Genomic DNA, 18,822 nt, shown 5'->3' on the forward strand with positions numbered 1-18,822 from the left:
TTTGCCTAGCCAACAGTTTCTGTGTATGTCCATCAAGATAATTTTCCTTACTTTCTACAGAACATTCCTTTTAAAACACAAAACTAGAATGTTTTCCAGTCCCACACTTTGAAAATATCAAGCGTACATTTTGAAACAATTTAAAAAATTCCAAACATACATAAACTCTTAAGACCTTTGAATGGTTCAGTATAGCATAAATGTATTTACTTTTGATTATAATATACATCTAGTTGAGAACTGTGCTGTTATAACTACAAGTTAATGCCAGTGTTCTAAGTTCTTAATCATAATTACTTTAATAACATCTGATATAAAATCATTACATATAAGTGAGTGAAACATCAAAAAGGGGAAAGGAAATGATGAAAGTAAATATATCAAAAGGTTATCATTTGAAAGAATGGAGAAAGGAATTTAAACAGTTTTGTATTTTGCACTAGAATGTTCACCTATAAAATGCTTTTTTTAGAAGTTTGGTTTTCATTTGGTTTGTATATTTAGTTATTTGGTTTCATCATTTAACTATCTTTGTGCAAATTTGGGAACATGAGCTTTTGTAACAAAAATGTCAAAGTTGTTGCAGATTATTGAAATGCTTGCTTTTCAATTAATGTTAAGACTGGCTCACTTCAAGGAGTACTATGCAATATCAGTGAATTACTTCAAGGATCACACTGTAGCATTAAAGTTTTGTGAGGGCACATCAGGTGCCTTAAAGGATTCTGTGCACAAAAAATTTCTTGGAGATTTTAAAATTAAAACACTCATTTTTATAACTGTATTGGTTGTCAGTAAAATAAACATGTGCAAGAAAAAACCCCGCTCTTTTTAGAAATTAGCACACTGATTTTTTTTCCTATTTATACACCCCTTTTTTAAGATAGGTGATAGTTGAATATGAGGTTATTTGCGATGTGGATATATTTTATTCTGTTTGCTTTGACTGAATAGTGTCTTGGAAGCTATATTGGCTTATATGGTAAAACTTTGTTAAAAATACATACACATGAACTAAAGTTATCATCAGCCCAAAATCTGGATTGAAGATGATGACTTTGACTCATTCCCTAAAGGCAGAAAGAATCGGTGCTAAATGCAAATTATGAAGGGTGTGATCCATAGTTAGGGAGTGACACAGATGTCCTGCAGGCAATAAATAGTCCTGCAAACTTGGAATATTGGAATCTGCACTGACTCTACTACAAGATAAGTAACCTAATGCCTTCTAAAGGTTTTATTTATTTATTTATTATTTAAATTTATATCACTGCCCATGTCCCCCAATGGGAGACTCTGGGCGGTTTACAATAAAATTAACTTCAATTTCCACAGTGTCAGGCTCCCTTTGCATGCCTGCCATAAAGCACTGCTACACATATCAGCCGAGGGAGAACAAACCCATGTCAGCTTTGCAGATTTGCAGCTTCGCACACAGAATGTTTCAGCACATTCCTTCACAAACCGTTAGAGCCAAGGTCGAGCTGATAAGACACCTGGACTGGGAGGGGGAGATCAGGAGTGAGAAAGAGCTTGTTTGTCAGACAGGGAGGAGGGATGATGTCACAGAGAAGGAATTACTTTGAATGCTTTGGCGCCAAAATGTTATTTAGAGCTTTGCAACTGTCCTTGTCATGCTTCCAGATCAAACGTTCCCAGAACATTCGATTGGACTCACATGCATGGTTTAGTTAACACATGTATTGCTCTTGTGAGTTGAAGGCACGGGAGGGGGAACATTGTTAGAGTGTGAAATCATCTTATTTGGACTATTTTACAATGCCAAGGTCGTTTGCAAATAGCCATTGAAGACAACTGCAGATTCTTACACTAACTGGCATGAGAGGGAAGGGTGAATACTTGAGTTGGGTAGTGGGGGGGAATTTGAATTTACTGAAGATGTTTAATGGGGGAAAGGCAAGGGCTTTTTCATCTGCAACTTTTCTTTGTACTGAATGCTACACACCATTAAAGAGAATTCTAAGTAAATACTTATGAGTTGGATTTAATGGGAAGTTGAGTATTCCAGTCATCACAGTCCTGTGTATAATTGGATTTTAATAAATGGATTCTTTAAGCTTCTAATGAACTGTCTGGAGAATTCCTTAAGTTAAGATCCTGGTACTGGGACCGTCACACACAGTCCCTAGCCTGACACTGCCTAAGTACCTAAGGAGATTTGTACAAAACTGGATATTCTATCAGGTAGTTAACCCTAATCTAGGGCTTTAAAACCAACCTTTGAATTGTACCTGAAAAATAGCACTGATCTTTCAGCATAGTTATAAGTTTTATAGTTTTATATTTTTATTTATGTTTTATTGTAAACCGCCCAGAGTCCCTTTTGGGAGATGGGCGGTGATAAATTTGATTAATAAATAAATAAATAAATAAAGTTGACTCTAGTATCTTTTGCCAATTGAGACTTCCAATTTTTTCCCCCAAAACGATCCCATATATTAGGTACTACTTGCAACAAATACCTATATTCCATTATCTGGATGACTCTTGTTTGCATAATAGTCACCACTTATGTCAGCGAAGGAAACCAGTATGCATCTACGTCATGCAGAAAAGTAGAACTCTGTCTCGTGGTTACTGGGAAATTCGTTCTAGGTGGTAGACCACAATTATTGCATTTGTTGTTTATTCCAGGAGCTAAATATTTTAAAATATTTAGTTTTTGTTAATCCATAATTTATTTGTCCTTAAATATTTTGCATTTATAGGTTGCTGAGTCAAACAATGAAGGATCATCTAGTGAGAGTAGCAAATGAAGCGGAATTTATCCTGAATAGACAGAGAGCGGAAGATATTCACAGGCATGCTGAATTTGAGGTAAGCCCAATTCTTGCAACATACACTGATATCTGATTTAGATGTATTGTAGTTGTAATCTGAGTCATGGGTACTTTGTGTCACAATAAAAATGAAGGGAATTTGGGCATATGGAAATCTTCATCTTTAAAATCATGTTGCTTTGTAAACAGTTGTAAATCTCTTTCTATTTTCTTATTTTACTTTTTGTCCCTCATTTTATACTAGGTAGTTCTAGGAAGTATTTTCTGGGCAGATGCTACAGTTAAGAACACTGAATTGTCTTGTACTTAGAATTTTGTTACAATTGTGGTTAATAGCAATTTTAAATTCTATTATGTTCAAACATTATTGTTTATGCTGAGTATCAACATTGTATCTTGAAGCACAATATTTACTTTCCTCGGAGATTATTACAGGTGATCAAGGCTTTTTAAAAAACTATTTTACATAGGAATAATCTCAGTGAATCCAGTGTAACTTACGGCACAATCTCCACATTTTTAGTCTTATTGCAATTTGCTTAGTTTTGCTCTAGGTAAAGTAGATTAAATTTATATATTTACACTGTTGTAATATTTCTGAAACATTTTTAGTATCTCTTTGCAAAGTTTGCATCATGTGAGCATTTGTTGCAATAAAAATCAAACTGAATTTTTTTTTAAAAAACTTTGTTTTAATATAAGGGATATTTTAATAGCAGAAGCCAATTGCACTAATATCTATTATGAATACAAAACATAAAAATTAATATGAATATCAGCATAGAACAAAATTTAATTATAAATGAAAAAGCAAAGGTTATCTCATGTTGAATTGTATTAAAGTAATTCACACTGTAGTTTTCTTCTGAAAACAAATCTAATTTTTATTTATAGCTTAGCACAACCATTTTTAAAAGAATATGTAAAAAGTTGAAATATTTTTTTGTTGTGGACAAGTTTAATGTTTAAAAACATCTGTGCCAGCTTCAAGATTCATGCTATGCATTGTTTAATAAGCTGTCTGCACTTAATCTAGAGCTGGTTATCCATCCCTGCAAACATAGATGTTGTCATATATCTACAATGTCATTTTGGCTTGTGAACTAGTAGGTAGGTTTCATTTGTTAAATCAAAGAATCAAGCGTTGGTAGACAGTCCCATGGAAATGAAATATACATCTTTTTTAGTTCATTGCCTGATAATCATTCAACTGGGACAAAGGTGACAGCTTAGACTCTGCTTTTATACCAATGTACTATGATTGACAAAGCCTCATTGATTAGGTAGATAGCTCCTTTCTTCCAGCTGCTAGTGGTATTTTCCTCTTCAACTGTATCCTTTTCACCTAAGAATATTTATAAAAATATCAATTTTTATTCTGTTGCAAACTATTTCTGTCTGATATTTATTTATTGTTTGTTTGTTTGTATTGCTTATATCTTTGAAATGTCCAAGACAGGTGTTGTCTGACACTTCTGATGTGAATGTGTCTTGACTCTGTTCTGTCTAAGTGTGATGGCTCAAGGGGTTTAAATGATATCATCTTGAACGTAAACAGAAACTACACTGCAGAAAATAAGCATTTCTGTTTATCAAAACCTGAAGAAAAAGCTAAGGGTTTGTTCATGATCAGGGCTTTTTCTAACTCCCAAGATATCCATGCCTAAGAACAACTTTAGTTTCAGGAAATGTGGACTTACACTTTTTAATCTAAAAAAAAAAAGTGTGGCGGAAGGTGAAAGATTGATCTTTTGAGTCTAACATATAAGAATAAGTGGCAAATCCAAATGTAGCAGAATTATTTAAGCTAGGCTGCAAATATATAATTTGCTAATAAAAAAACTCTTAATTAAGGACTTCGGTGGGGACATGGCGGATTGAACAGCCGTGTCCACAGGGTCAGTGGGCAGAACTGACAATGCGGCAGTTTTTTCAGGCTCAGGCAGGTTTTTCCTGAAGTCCAGGAGTGTTTTTCTGGAAAAAGCAAAACACCTGGAATCACCTCATCTGTCCTCTGGACGGCTGCTTGCAGCCAGAAGATCGCAAACAGCATTCGCATTCGACTAGTAAGAGGCTGAGACATCACCATTTTCCAAGCCACGCTGTAGCCTTAAAGGGACACTAAGATTGGCCATCCAATTTTAAATCACCCAATTTATATTTCTTTTAAGTACACATACCCTAAGAGAGGCTTTCTACAGTGAGGACAAACAGGCTGTCTTGGTGCTTATTGTTATTTTTGGGATTAATTAAAAAAAGTCTTTTTAAGTTTTGGACTTTGTTTTCCCTCCAAATATTAAGGAGAATTGAGAGTAAATAATTGTCTCCCTGTTATTATTTTTGTACTAAATTTGAAGATATAAGCATTTTCCTACACATTGAATCAACTGTTTTGAACCTTCAGTTTTCTGCTTCTGCTGTCCCTGGGGAACTGTCTGCATATCTCACTTTTACTTGTGTAAACAAATTCCGGAATTCTTTCATATCTTTGACTTTTGCTGGTTAAGCTCCTAGGGGGCACCATAATCTGTGTGAGACATGGAGGACTTTAAACAGATTTTCTCTGACTTCCACTGAGATTTTAAACAGACTCTTTCTGATTCCTACCAAGTTTTTATGCAAGACATTTAGGACGTTGTGAAAAATATGAGGTCTAATATGTGTCATCTGGTTGGGGATGTTGGGGATGAAACTCAGGAATTTAACAGTGACAGAAATGTCTCTTCTAAGAGTGAGATTAAGATTTCTGTTTAAATGCTGGATGAAGATCAGATAGTTGAGTTGGAGAAATTTAAGGGAGAGAGCGAGTTGCAAGCCATAAGTGAAATTGATTTTCTGGTGGAACACTATGGAAAAGAAGGGGTTATTATGTATGGGTGGTCTCCTGAAAAGAAGTTGGAGTTTTTGAGGGGGGCAGTTGGGCTGTTCATTTTTTTAAAGAAAAAAGTTCTATGTGCATTGTGGGGATATGTAAATGCTCTAATTTATTTTGAAGTGGGACAAGGGTTTAAGAATATTTATCTGGATTGCTTTTAGGGTTTGGCTGATTTCATTTATCTGTAACAATTTGGATTAAGATTATTAAGGTATAATTTAAAAAAGTCTATTTGGATGGTTTTGGGTTTAATATGATTAAGATTATTAAAATTGTTGTATTATCAAGTACAATGGCAGACAATTTATATGTTTTTTAGTTTGATCTTTATTATAGTAGACAGAAATGTATAGAATAGTAGTAGGAAGGAAATAATTAAATAAATGTTATCTTTGGGGGGAGTTGATTAGGAGGTTTATGTACATTTTTCTTTTTCTTTTAATATAAGGGGAGGGAGTAACTGTATTTAGTGATTTTTACAATGTGCCAATAGAATGATTTATAGAAATAATATGATTTTTGTTTAATATACAGTAGGGGATTGATTATGGAATTTTTTGTATATCCTTGCTGTTAAAAGTTGGAAGTCACCTCTTTCTGTAACTTTGAAAAAAAAAAATTATCTTGTGTTTTTGCACTTTTTTAGTTTTTTTCTCTTTTCTCTTTGTTTTTTTTTTTCCTGTAAAACAAAAAAAACTTAATAAAAACTTAATAAAATTCTTATAAAAAACTCTTAATCAGGGAAATATTTTAAAGAACACATTTCTATTACATGAAGGTAGAATTCATGCTAAGAAACTATGGGTAATTAAAAGGATTTGCTATGATAATACTGCCAAACTTCCTGTAAAGAGTCATTCAAATGCTGTTATCAAATTATTCAGTCACACATAATACAAATGAATTGTACAGCATTTTGCCATTAATATATAATATATTTAATAGTTAGCCAAAAACTATGAAAATTCATAGTATTAAGACAAAGTTATTGGTTCTAAGATGATTACGCTAAATGTATAATGAAATCACAACGTATGGATTCAGCTTTTTGGCCTTACGAAATGAGTTATATTTAAAAATGCTTCAGCCATCCTGAAGGAGTTTTCACCCTTTCTCAAATGAGGTCACAATAAATTGTTCCAGTGATCAGCAATATAGTTGATACCAGAATAGCAATATTGAAGATCTCACCTCTTCTTCAAACCAATATGCAAGTTTGAGTTGCTAAGAATTGGGAAGTATATACATTTCATGGATAGATGGATGGATGGATGGATGGATGGATGGATGGATGGATGGATGGATGGATGGATGGTTGGATGGTTGGATGGATGGATGGATGGATGGATGGATGGATGATAGATAGATAGATAGATAGATAGATAGATAGATTACTAAGTAAGATAACAATTTAAACTGAATACCAATAATTTATTGTATTCCAATCTGATACCATAGAGCAGGGTTCTCAAAAGTGGTCACTATTGACCCCCAAGGGTCGATGGGATTATCCAAGGGATCAGTCTTGTTGTTGTTATTATTCTATTAGTTAAAGTAGTATTTATAAAGTTATTTTCATATAATAAATGTTTGGGGGTTGATGAACAATCTGAAACTTCATGAAGGGGTTGATGAACTGAAGAGTTTGGAGACCCCTGCCATAGAGGAGGACATTCAGTTAATGGAGGTATGTAATGAATAATTTGTAAAGAAATCTCAGAGGTTCTGTCCACCATTGTAGATACGGATCTTGTTTTCCCATCATGAAAGGAAGAGGAAAGGCAAACATTGCTGCTGTGGTGGCACTGATTTTCTCAGTGGCAATTTTCCAAGGAAGGCCCTGACAGATATCTTGACTGCTCAAAATATTAACTCTTCAGCAGACTAATTATGGCAAATGTATATTCAGTATGACTACCTATGGAAGATGCCCTAAAAATATACACAGCAGTTGTTGTTGTTTATTCGTTTAGTCGCTTCCGACTCTTCGTGACTTCATGGACCAGCCCACGCCAGAGCTTCCTGTCGGTCGTCAACACCCCCAGCTCCCCCAGGGACGAGTCCGTCACCTCTAGAATATCATCCATCCATCTTGCCCTTGGTCGGCCCCTCTTCCTTTTGCCTTCCACTCTCCCTAGCATCAGCATCTTCTCCAGGGTGTCCTGTCTTCTCATTATGTGGCCAAAGTATTTCAGTTTTGCCTTTAATATCATTCCCTCAAGTGAGCAGTCTGGCTTTATTTCCTGGAGGATGGACTGGTTGGATCTTCTTGCAGTCCAAGGCACTCTCAGAATTTTCCTCCAACACCACAGTTCAAAAGCATCGATCTTCCTTCGCTCAGCCTTCCTTATGGTCCAGCTCTCGCAGCCATATGTTACTACAGGGAACACCATTGCTTTAACTATGCGGGCCTTTGTTGTCAGTGTGATGTCTCTGCTCTTAACTATTTTATCGAGATTTGTCATTGCTCTTCTCCCCAGGATTAAGCGTCTTCTGATTTCCTGACTGCAGTCAGCATCTGCAGTAATCTTTGCACCTAGGAATACAAAGTCTTTCACTGCTTCTACATTTTCTCCCTCTATTTGCCAGTTATCAATCAAGCTGGTTGCCATAATCTTGGTTTTTTTGAGGTTTAGCTGCAAACCAGCTTTTGCACTTTCTTCTTTCACCTTCATCATAAGGCTCCTCAGTTCCTCTTCACTTTCAGCCATCAAAGTGGTATCATCTGCATATCTGAGATTGTTAATGTTTCTTCCAGAGATTTTAACTCCAGCCTTGAATTCCTCAAGGCTAGCTTGTCGCATGATGTGTTCTGCATACAAGTTGAATAGGTAGGGTGAGAGTATACAGCCCTGCCGTACTCCTTTCCCAATCTTAAACCAGTCTGTTGTTCCGTGGTCTGTTCTTACTGTTGCTACTTGGTCGTTATACAGATTCTTCAGGAGGCATACAAGATGACTTGGTATCCCCATACCACTAAGAACTTGCCACAATTTGTTATGGTCCACACAGTCAAAGGCTTTAGAATAGTCAATAAAACAGAAATAGATGTTTTTCTGAAACTCCCTGGCTTTTTCCATTATCCAGCGGATATTGGCAATTTGGTCTCTAGTTCCTCTGCCTTTTCTAAACCCAGCTTGTACATCTGGCAATTCTCGCTCCATGAACTGCTGAATTCTACCTTGCAGGATTTTGAGCATTACCTTACTGGCATGTGAAATGAGTGCCACTGTTCGATAGTTTGAACATTCTTTAGTGTTTCCCTTTTTTGGTATGGGGATATAAGTTGATTTTTTCCAGTCTGATGGCCATTCTTGTGTTTTCCAAATTTGCTGGCATATAGCATGCATTACCTTAACAGCATCATCTTGCAAGATTTTGAACAGTTCAGCTGGGATGCCGTCGTCTCCTGTTGCCTTGTTATTAGCAATGCTTCTTAAGGCCCACTCAACCTCACTCTTCAGGATGTCTGGCTCTAGCTCACCGACCACACTGTCAAAGCTATCCCCGATATTGTTATCCTTCCTATACAGGTTTTCTGTATATTCTTGCCACCTTTTCTTGATCTCTTCTTCTTCTGTTAGGTCCTTGCCATCTTTGTTTTTGATCATACCCATTTTTGCCTGGAATTTACCTCCAATGTTTCTAATTTTCTGGAAGAGGTCTCTTGTCCTTCCTATTCTATTGTCTTCTTCCACTTCCGCGCATTGCTTGTTTAAAAATAATTCTTTATCTCTTCTGGCTAACCTCTGGAATTTTGCATTTAATTGGGCATATCTCCCCCTATCACTGTTGCCTTTTGCTTTCCTTCTTTCTTGGGCTACTTCTAGTGTCTCAGCAGACAGCCATTTTGCCTTCTTGGTTTTCTCTTTCTTTGGGATGTATTTTGTTGCCGCCTCCTGAACAATGCTGCCAACTTCTGTCCAGAGTTCTTCCGGGACCCTATCTACTAAGTCCAGTCCCTTAAATCTATTCTTCACCTCCACTGCATATTCCTTAGGAATATTAGTGAGCTCATATCTAGCTGATCTGTGGGTCTTCCCTAATCTCTTTAGTCTGATCCTAAATTGTGCAAGAAGAAGTTCGTGATCTGAACTACAGTCAGCTCCAGGCCTTGTTTTTACTGACTGTACAGATGTCCGCCACCTTTGGCTGCAAAGGATGTAATCAATCTGATTTCGGTGTTGTCCATCTGGTGAAGTCCATGTATAAAGCCGTCTCTTAGGTTGTTGGAAGAGAGTGTTTGTTATGCAGAGTGAATTGTCTTGGCAAAATTCTATCAGCCTGTGTCCTGCTTCGTTTTGTTCTCCCAGGCCATACTTACCTGTAATTCGAGGTGTCATTTGACTGCCCACCTTAGCATTCCAGTCTCCTGTGATGAAAATAACATCTCTTTTAGGCGTGTTGTCCAGTAGGTGCTGCAGATCCTCATAGAACTGCTCTACTTCAGCTTCTTCAGCATTTGTGGTTGGGGCGTATATTTGGATCACTGTGATGTTAGATGGCTTGCCCTGAATTCGAATTGAGATCATTCTGTCGTTTTTTGGGTTGTATCCAAGCACTGCTTAGCCACTTTACTATTAATTATGAAGGCTACTCCATTTCTTCTGTGGTCCTCTTGTCCGCAGTAGTAGATCTGGTGGTCATTTGATGTGAAGTGGCCCATTCCAGTCCATTTCAGTTCACTGACGCCCAGAATGTCTATCTTTAATCTTGTCATCTCACCAATAACCACATCCAATTTGCCCTGGCTCATAGATCTTACATTCCAGGTTCCAATGGTGTGTTGATCCTTAGAACATCGGATTCGCCGTTCACCACCAGCACCGTCGGCCGCTAGCCGTCCTTTCGGCTTTGAGCTAGCTGCGTCATCACGTCTGGGGCTAGTTGAGCTCATCCTCTGTTCCTCCCCAGTAGCATTTTGACCATCTTCCGACCTGGGGGTCTCATCTTCCGATGGTATACCGACATATCTCTGGTTGTACTGATCCATTTAGTTTTCACGGCAAGAATACTGAGGTGGGTTGCCATTACCTTCCCCAGGGATCGCATTTAGTCTGACCTCTCTGTCATGACCTTCCCGTCTTGGGTGGCCCTTCACGGTTTAGCTCATGGCATCATTGAGGTGCTCAAGCTCCAGCACCACGACAAGGTAACGATCCTTTGCTGAAGTACACAGCAGTAGTTGCTCTGATTTTACTGTAAAATAAAAGAATATTAGATTAAGAAATTTGAACATAAAGCTAGACTATCAGGCCTTATGGCTGCAGGCCCTCTTCATGGAAGTTATACTCTTTGGGAAATCCTGCATTCCCTTCTCACCAAAATCAGTTTATTTATTTGTTTAATCAATGTATATGGCTCTCCATCTCAAATAGATGCCTCTGGGCAGCTAATAGTATTAAAAAGTAAATAAAAACAAATACATATGCAAAAAAAAATTGCAAAACCATTAACACAGCCAGGAAATGGGGTCCATCACACACCCAGGGCCCCAGGTTCAAGCACAGAACCAAGTCTTCAAGGCCTTACAGAATGACAACAGGATGGGGCCAGTCTGATCTTGGGTGAGATGATGTTCCAGAGGGTGGTGCCATGGCAAAAAAGGCTCTCCTTCTGGACCCCAGAAGAACTCAGCTGACAGTACCCAGTGTTAAAAGCCTTCCAATGACACACCACCATCACCTCCAATATAAGGAAGAACGGAGAGCTAAGCTTGCATAGTTCTTTTGTTTTAGCTGACACATATCCAGAACAGTCTTTTCAGATAGATATAGATTCAGATGGACAGAATTTCAAAAATATGGATGGCTATTTGTGGTCAAATGTGCCTCTACACATTTGATAGGCAACTCCAAAACCCTTATTCCAAATTTTAGTCTAGATCAGTTATCAAAGTCAAGAATTCAGGAAACAAATCAAGATAACACAGTAGATGAAAAAAAGATAAAAACAGTATTCTGACTGTTTCCCCAAACCTCAGATTTATAAAACCAGCTTGACTTCCAGAATCCAGCTTTTTGCCCTTAAAAAATAATTTAGCAATTCCTTGCTTCATCCTGAGGCTCTACTTTCAAGCAGACCCTTTATCTTTGAGGAGACCTCTTCTTGAGACACAAACTGCTAATTTGTGATACACACAAATGCTTGTATTGGATACATCCAAGATGCTTGATGACACTTTGGTCTGCACCTCCAGCTCATGAACAGGGTTCTCCATGAGTGGGTAGGCTGCTAAACTTACAGGACAACCTGATTTTCTTTTTCTCCTTCTCCTCTAATGAAGAGTAATCCAAAGTTGCCGTACCACAAAATGAGAAGAGACAACAATCCAGCAACTCCTAGGTTAGAGCCTACTGTAATATCTTTCCATACTACTGAAACTCTTGTGCTACTATTGGAACTCTTTTCTATTCTTCCATTTTTTTATATATAAATTCTTATGAACTCACTGTAGCAGCGTGGAACCACTTTATCATAAAAGGCCTAGGCAGTACAAATATCCAATTCAATTTTTGCAAGTGTTTTTAAAGCATGTAGATAACTTCATGTATAATGAAGATTGTATAGTAGAACATTAAAAATAAATCACAAAAATAAAAATCAATAAATCATATATTTTTTAGAAAATGTTAGCATCATAGATATATTGATAATTTCTGGCTGACCAACCAGTTCTGAGTCTTACTAACAACTTCTGTTTGAAATGCAGCAGTTTTTACATACTAAGAAAATAGTATATATCAAGTTTGTATGTTTAATAATATGCTTAATATTATTTTTTTTCCTGTGACTGGAAAGGATGCATTTACTATATGTCATAGTTCTGATGAATGATGTTCTGATTATTGGCAGTTTATTGATTTGAATGAAATTGTGATTTTATATTTTTTTTCTCTGTTGTAAATTATATTAGGCATCTAACTGCTCTGCATGATTTCCCACCAATAGTTAAATCTAGTAATCACAACTGGGTAAACTTGCTGTCCTTTTTTGCTTATGCCTGCAAAATGAGAATCTCATTTGTCCTATGTTTTCTAGGGCAAAATAGAGTCTCACAATTTCATTTGATAAATAAATGACTGCTTGTAAAACAATCTGACTGGAAAACAAACAAAATTGATAGGCATTAACCCATTACATGGCCTTAAAATGATATGGTACCTCCAAATAGAAATAAAAGAAAATATGAGCTTGTATTTTCCATCTAAGAGCATTTTTAATTGGTGCAGGGGTATTTGATTAACTGTTGTATCACAGAACTATAGACACGTTTGAAAAATACAAAACACAAAGTTGGGATATGTTTAAGACTTCCTTTGTTTGGCCAAATCCTTTAGAGCTTATAACTGCCAAGCAATTTACTCCATTACTGCTCTGACTTTCCATTCCTGGAGTGTTTAATCTCTTTCTAGCCCTGTTAGTTTTGGAGAATAAGAGAGTAGGTGACTGATGGTCACCCACAGAGCTTTATGATTGCTGAGTAATTCCCCAGTGCAATTCCAACATTCTGTCTGCCTTATTTTGTACTTACTCCTGGACAAAGATGTGTATCTCGTGTAGATTAGTTGTGTGATTGTAATAGTATCATGGTTGAAAGAAAGAATATGGATTACCAAATCCTTTCTCAGTATAGGCATCCAAATTCATCCATTTGCTATTGAACTCCTGCTTGAACATTTTCCATGAAGGCAGCCTAACCGTTTACTAGGTAATTGATTCCACTATCAGGATATTTTTTTATAATGTTCAGTCAATCTGCCTTCCTATAATATAAACCGTTATTCCGTGTCCTGCACTTTGAAAGCATAAAGGTCACAGCATGTATAACATCCATTTAGACATTTGTAGAGTGATTTCTTATCCTATACATAGTTCCTTCAATCTCTCCTCATACGACTTAGTTGCCTTGTTGCTGTTCTCTTAACCCTTTCCATTTGTCTAAGCCCTTTTAAAGTGTGGTTTCCTGAAGTGGACATAATACTTGAGGTCAGATTAACCAAACACAGAATAGCTTGGAACTATTTCTTCCCATGGTTTTGAAATGTTTTTGATTAATGAAGCCTAAATCAACCACAATCCCAAGATTATTTTCCAACTCAGACTTCCCACAACATACAATGCACTTTTGATAAGAAAAGATGCATAATTGATACTTGGATGTCTTATAGATTTCATTGCTTGATGTCTGTGACTAGATTATTGGCTTCTGATGCAAAATAACTGTTTCATATTAGAGAAACCTCAGTAGTCAAGTATGAAACTTCTGTGGGAGCTGGTTAATTAAAATCATAATTCACAATCAGTTTTAGCAGTACAGAAAGATTATGAGCTATATGTGAGCATTGGAAATATTCTTTCAAGTAAATTTTTATGCGCTGCACTGTGAGGCCCAATATAATTTGTTGTATGGACTTATTACGTGCCTATGGCAAGGAAGTCATAGAATTCTGTAAAATAGAAGCAATGGTAAATTTTGATGAACTGACACGTTTCTTAATGTCCACTTTTCCATTATTACAGATATAGTGCCTAGAGTGTACTTTAAGTAGGAAGAGATTGTGAGATTGACTAAATGATAACATGATTGCAGGTAGGAATAGCTACATTGGATCAGGCCAGCTTCCATCTTAATTCAGCATTTTGTGATTCACAGTAGCCAACCAGATACTTCTGGTCTGCTTTTAAGCTGAGACCCAGTGTGGTTAGTGGTCAACATGTTGGACTAGTATTGGGGACACCCAGTTCTAGCCCATTTTCAACCATGGAAGTTTACTGGGTGATTTTGGGGCCAGTTACTCACTCTCAATCCAACCAATCCAACAGGTGTTGGGAAAAATAGGAGGCACTGCCTTACGTTCCATACAAAACACAAGCTATAAATCTAACATACAAATAAATAAATGTAAATCTTTCCCTCTCCTGCTATTGTTCCCCATTCCAGAGGTAACATTAAATCTTGACCTTGATAACGCCTTTTTTCTATAAATTTATGCAATCCCCTTTAAAAATCATTCTAGTTAGTGGCCATCAGCAATTTTGTGGTAATAGTTCTACTGATTAATTATGCAGTACATAAAGAAGTGGTTTCTTTTATCTGTTCTAAGTCCCTTTCAGTTTCCTTCATGGAATGGCCCTTATCTTCCCTTTCTATATTGCATGCATGACTCTATACACCTCTTCATGTTCCCCTCATGCTTCTACTTTTTTTATTTTTCATAAGGAAGATATTCTAATCTTCCATAATTTTGGTTGTTGTCTTCTGCAGTTTTATCATATGTTGTAATCAGAACTGCATGTGGTATTTCAGGTGAGGACATGTGGATGCAGATTTGTATAAGGTCTTTTCCAGCTGGCTTTTTTCCCCCCTATTCCCAGGTGTGCAGACCTCCACATAAGCTGCTTTTATCTCAATTGTAGTTTTTATCAAGGCAAAACATTTTATTTTATTTTTTTAATCTCAGTTTAAAATATCAGTGGAAAACAGAGACAGACAGACAGACAGACAGACAGACAGACAATATTAGAAGTGATAAATTACACAAATTTTAACAGGTTATGTTATATCCAATATTCTTGGGTGGAGGAAAAAGAAACCCTAACATCTGAATAAAAATATATGTAGTCATAGTTACAGTGTTTTAAATTATTTTTAAACTAAACATGAAATAACAATTATACTGTTAATATGTATTTATTTTACTGTTAATAAACTGTGTTAAGTGAAACTGCATGAGTATTTGAATGTATAGAAATCTGTAGAAACTGTTTTCAGTGCTCATCAAATTTCTGTTCTGATTTTAGTTGTTAACAGCAAAACAGCTAGTTAAATAGGTTTTAATTCCAGTCAATATTCAGTCAGTATTTATAATGCTGAAATTAGTAGTAACATAAATGTCTTTAGATGCTTGTATCCTGTCATGAAGAAGTGAATTATTGAAAAGATAAAAATAAATTTGTTTGCTTTCTGTCAGAGTTCATATTCACAGCCAACCTTGATAGAAGACCAGAATGATTTAGACAGGTTTGCTTTGGAGATTCATAACATATGCTTGCTGGACAGAATTGAGTTATCTGTGCTCTGGAGAGTAAGTTATTGTAGCAGGAGCTGACAGAGATGAAGATAACTGAGGGAAATTCAATTACCTTTTAGTGTTTTCCTTCTAATAGGATTCTTAATGTGAAAAAGATCCTTAGATGATGCGCCTTTATTGCTTGGCGAGATCTACTTTGATACGTACCTTCAGAATAAAGTGAACTCTCCTGTCTAGACCTTCATTTGGGGTGAATCATGTGACTGCTTAAATGATGTGTACAATTTCAAGGATCAATCAAAAATATTAGTACTAGTAGACCATGTTCTTATTAATAATAATTATTTTTAATACTTAGTTGCTTAGGTAAGCCATTATGGTAATACTTCCTGATATGTGAGTTTGAAGTGTATTATGTGCAGTTTGCCTAGGTTTGTTGTAAAACAAATTCAGTTCTGCTGAACAAAATGTTTTCTCCATCAAATTAATTTTAAAATGTTTTCTAATTATTTTCTGTAAGTTTAAAAAAGACATTCAAATTGAAGCAGGAAGACTTAATTCTCTATAGTTAGAAAAGGTAAATGAACTTTGTGCTGAATGAGTTAAGGGTATAGGCACTTTTGCCCTTAAAATTATCACTGTGTTATTTTTATGGTAATACTAAATTATTGTATAGTAACTGTAGAGTTAGGATTAGGTCCCTGTTTTTTGTTTTTTTTAAAGATACAGTTTTACTACTGTCCTTATATTTCTAAATTAGCCTAATTCTACAGTATCCTGATATCCATATTAGGTCCCCTCTGAATGTGTTACATTCAGACAAAAAAATCACTGCTGCTTACAAAGCAAACTAGTATCACATATGATAATTACTTACATAGGCATTCTGCATATTTGAACAGGATAGGTGTAGACAAGGAGTCCAAGGATAATTGTGGCTCTATAAAATATATTGTTATTTAACAGAATGGTATCTATCTTTTTACATTGAAATACATTATTTTCACTCCTGAAAGTTTCCCTGCTAGATTTCAAGATGTATGTAACAATGGGTTATCACTATGGCTACTGTGGTCTAGAGAAAGTTACCAGAACCAGAGAAAAGAGCATAGAAAAATATATTTAGTTTCAGTTGCCACCATGGCTTATTTAATCAAAGTATACTATGTGGCAACAAATAGTTAATATGAATATTTTAAATTTAATCACCATAGTCTGGTTTTGTAGCTAGCTTAATTTTTTATTCTAGTTACACTCTGTGTATTTGAATACACACACACAGATATACACATACACATATGCATTCACATACACACATGATTAGCTTTTAGAGCTGATTTCTAATGGCAAGTTGTTTGGTATTGTGACAGAACCATAATGTGTATGAAGATACTACTGGTTTTCATTAAAATAAAATAAATACATAAAATATTTTGTGTATTTGTGATATAATAGGTATATCACATTAAATGTGTATATTATAAAATTGTGCAGCTATTTAAGAGGTGCTTTCCTTTTATGAAACTTTGAACAAAGCACGCTTTAAACTGATTTGCAGAGCAATATAGCCCTCTCATTTCTGAGAGGGAAGTTGTTCATTTACCTCTTCTGTTGCTGTCTTGAAGAAAATTGCATCACCTCACTGAAAATAATCAAAGATATCTCTTCATATCTGTTTAAGTAGGGGAATCCAGTATCTGGGTCCAACTTTATGCATATGAAGCTAGGATGGTAGAAACAGACTTTCTTCTCAGCAGGCAGTGCCCATGCCATGCACAAAAGAACTCTACAAATCCAATATGTGTAGGGAGAAAGGGAGATAATTTAAAATTGAGTGGAAATATTCTCGTAAGGTGACCTAAATTCTATGCTTTACACAGAAGATATTTGAATAATTCTATTTGGCTAAATAAGGAAATTATTTTACATGCCATTTCTGTTTTTCATTTCTGTTTTTCAGATCCACAAATTCACAGCAAGCCAGTTCCATTTTAACAACTATGTTTATATATGGGAAGTTTTATAAGCATATTTTAATGACATAATCTTCATGTTGCATAATAAAAGCAGTTCTTCACTCTAGTATTTCACATTACCTTTTTAAAAAGAATTTTCTTAGTATTAAATAGTAAGTTGACCTCTAAATCTAGGCTCCTGATCAGGAGACTTCTAATATTTTATTTTCAAAACACTCTTTTTAGAACATATTTTAATGTTTCTAATGCCTGGGGTGTTCAGGAAATTGTAGTGCAATGAAACCACAGTATTTCTTTTTGTAATAAATAGGTTAAAAGACAGCTAATTTATATGCAGATTCTAAATCTCCTGATCTGTAAAAGGCTGGATAAATGATGAGGGGGAGTGGAGGCTGCAGGTTGCAGAGATGAAAAGCCAATACATTGTATCCAGTCCATTAAAACAAGAAGAAATAGAAAAGATACCTTGATAAGTGTTCTGCCTGTGTTAACCTTGATGGCTATTATCGGGGGAGGGGAATGGGCATGCTGCTATATCTATTTCATTGGCTTAGGCTTTTTCATGCTGAAAGAAATCAATACTTTGAGTCGTTAGATGACAGAAGCATCACTTCAGAATTGAAGGTGGCTGTCAGACATTGTCATTGGTTGACTTTTGTTTGCTATTGAGGTTTTAAGCTTTCATTTTTCTAAGTCTTATTCAGGAGCTTTGGAAGATTTCCCTTGGTAGCATTTTTAGTCCAGCATGTAAACTGAAGGTTAAAAGTCAAGTGCAAAAAAAAAGTCTTAAAGAGCAACACAAGAGCTTTTCCTTTTGCCAAAATATATGATGCTGATGAGAATTTGCATTTTCAGGTGGTATGTGTTTGATTCCCTTTGGATTTCTTTTTACAGATATCCTGGGGTAGGGAAAATAAGTTACAAAATTACAAAATTGTAATCAGTATGAATTCATATCTTTGGAAAATGCTTAGGACTAGTTAATAGAATATAGGAATAGACAGACAAATATAGTACAGGTAGTCTTCACTTAACGGCCATTCATTCAGCGACCATTTGAAATTACGACAGCACTAAAAAAATGACCTTACAATCTGTGCCTGAAATTATGACTGTTGCAGCATCCCTGCAGTCAC

The 18,822-nt window shown here is 35.8% G+C and overlaps 1 protein-coding gene across 3 annotated transcripts in view; it reads left to right on the top strand.

Annotated features, from left to right (window-relative positions):
• Positions 1–18,822, top strand: part of LRBA (LPS responsive beige-like anchor protein) — a 409,112-nt gene that overhangs the window by 139,081 nt on the left and 251,209 nt on the right. For all 3 annotated transcript variants that reach the window (XM_063310174.1, XM_063310176.1, XM_063310175.1), the window contains exon 35: positions 2,730–2,838. In XM_063310174.1, the coding sequence (XP_063166244.1) occupies positions 2,730–2,838 (109 nt within the window). The remainder of the gene's footprint in view (positions 1–2,729; positions 2,839–18,822) is intronic.

This window comes from Candoia aspera, chromosome 8, assembly GCF_035149785.1.
Source record: "Candoia aspera isolate rCanAsp1 chromosome 8, rCanAsp1.hap2, whole genome shotgun sequence".
In the NCBI taxonomy this organism is placed as follows: domain Eukaryota; kingdom Metazoa; phylum Chordata; class Lepidosauria; order Squamata; family Boidae; genus Candoia; species Candoia aspera.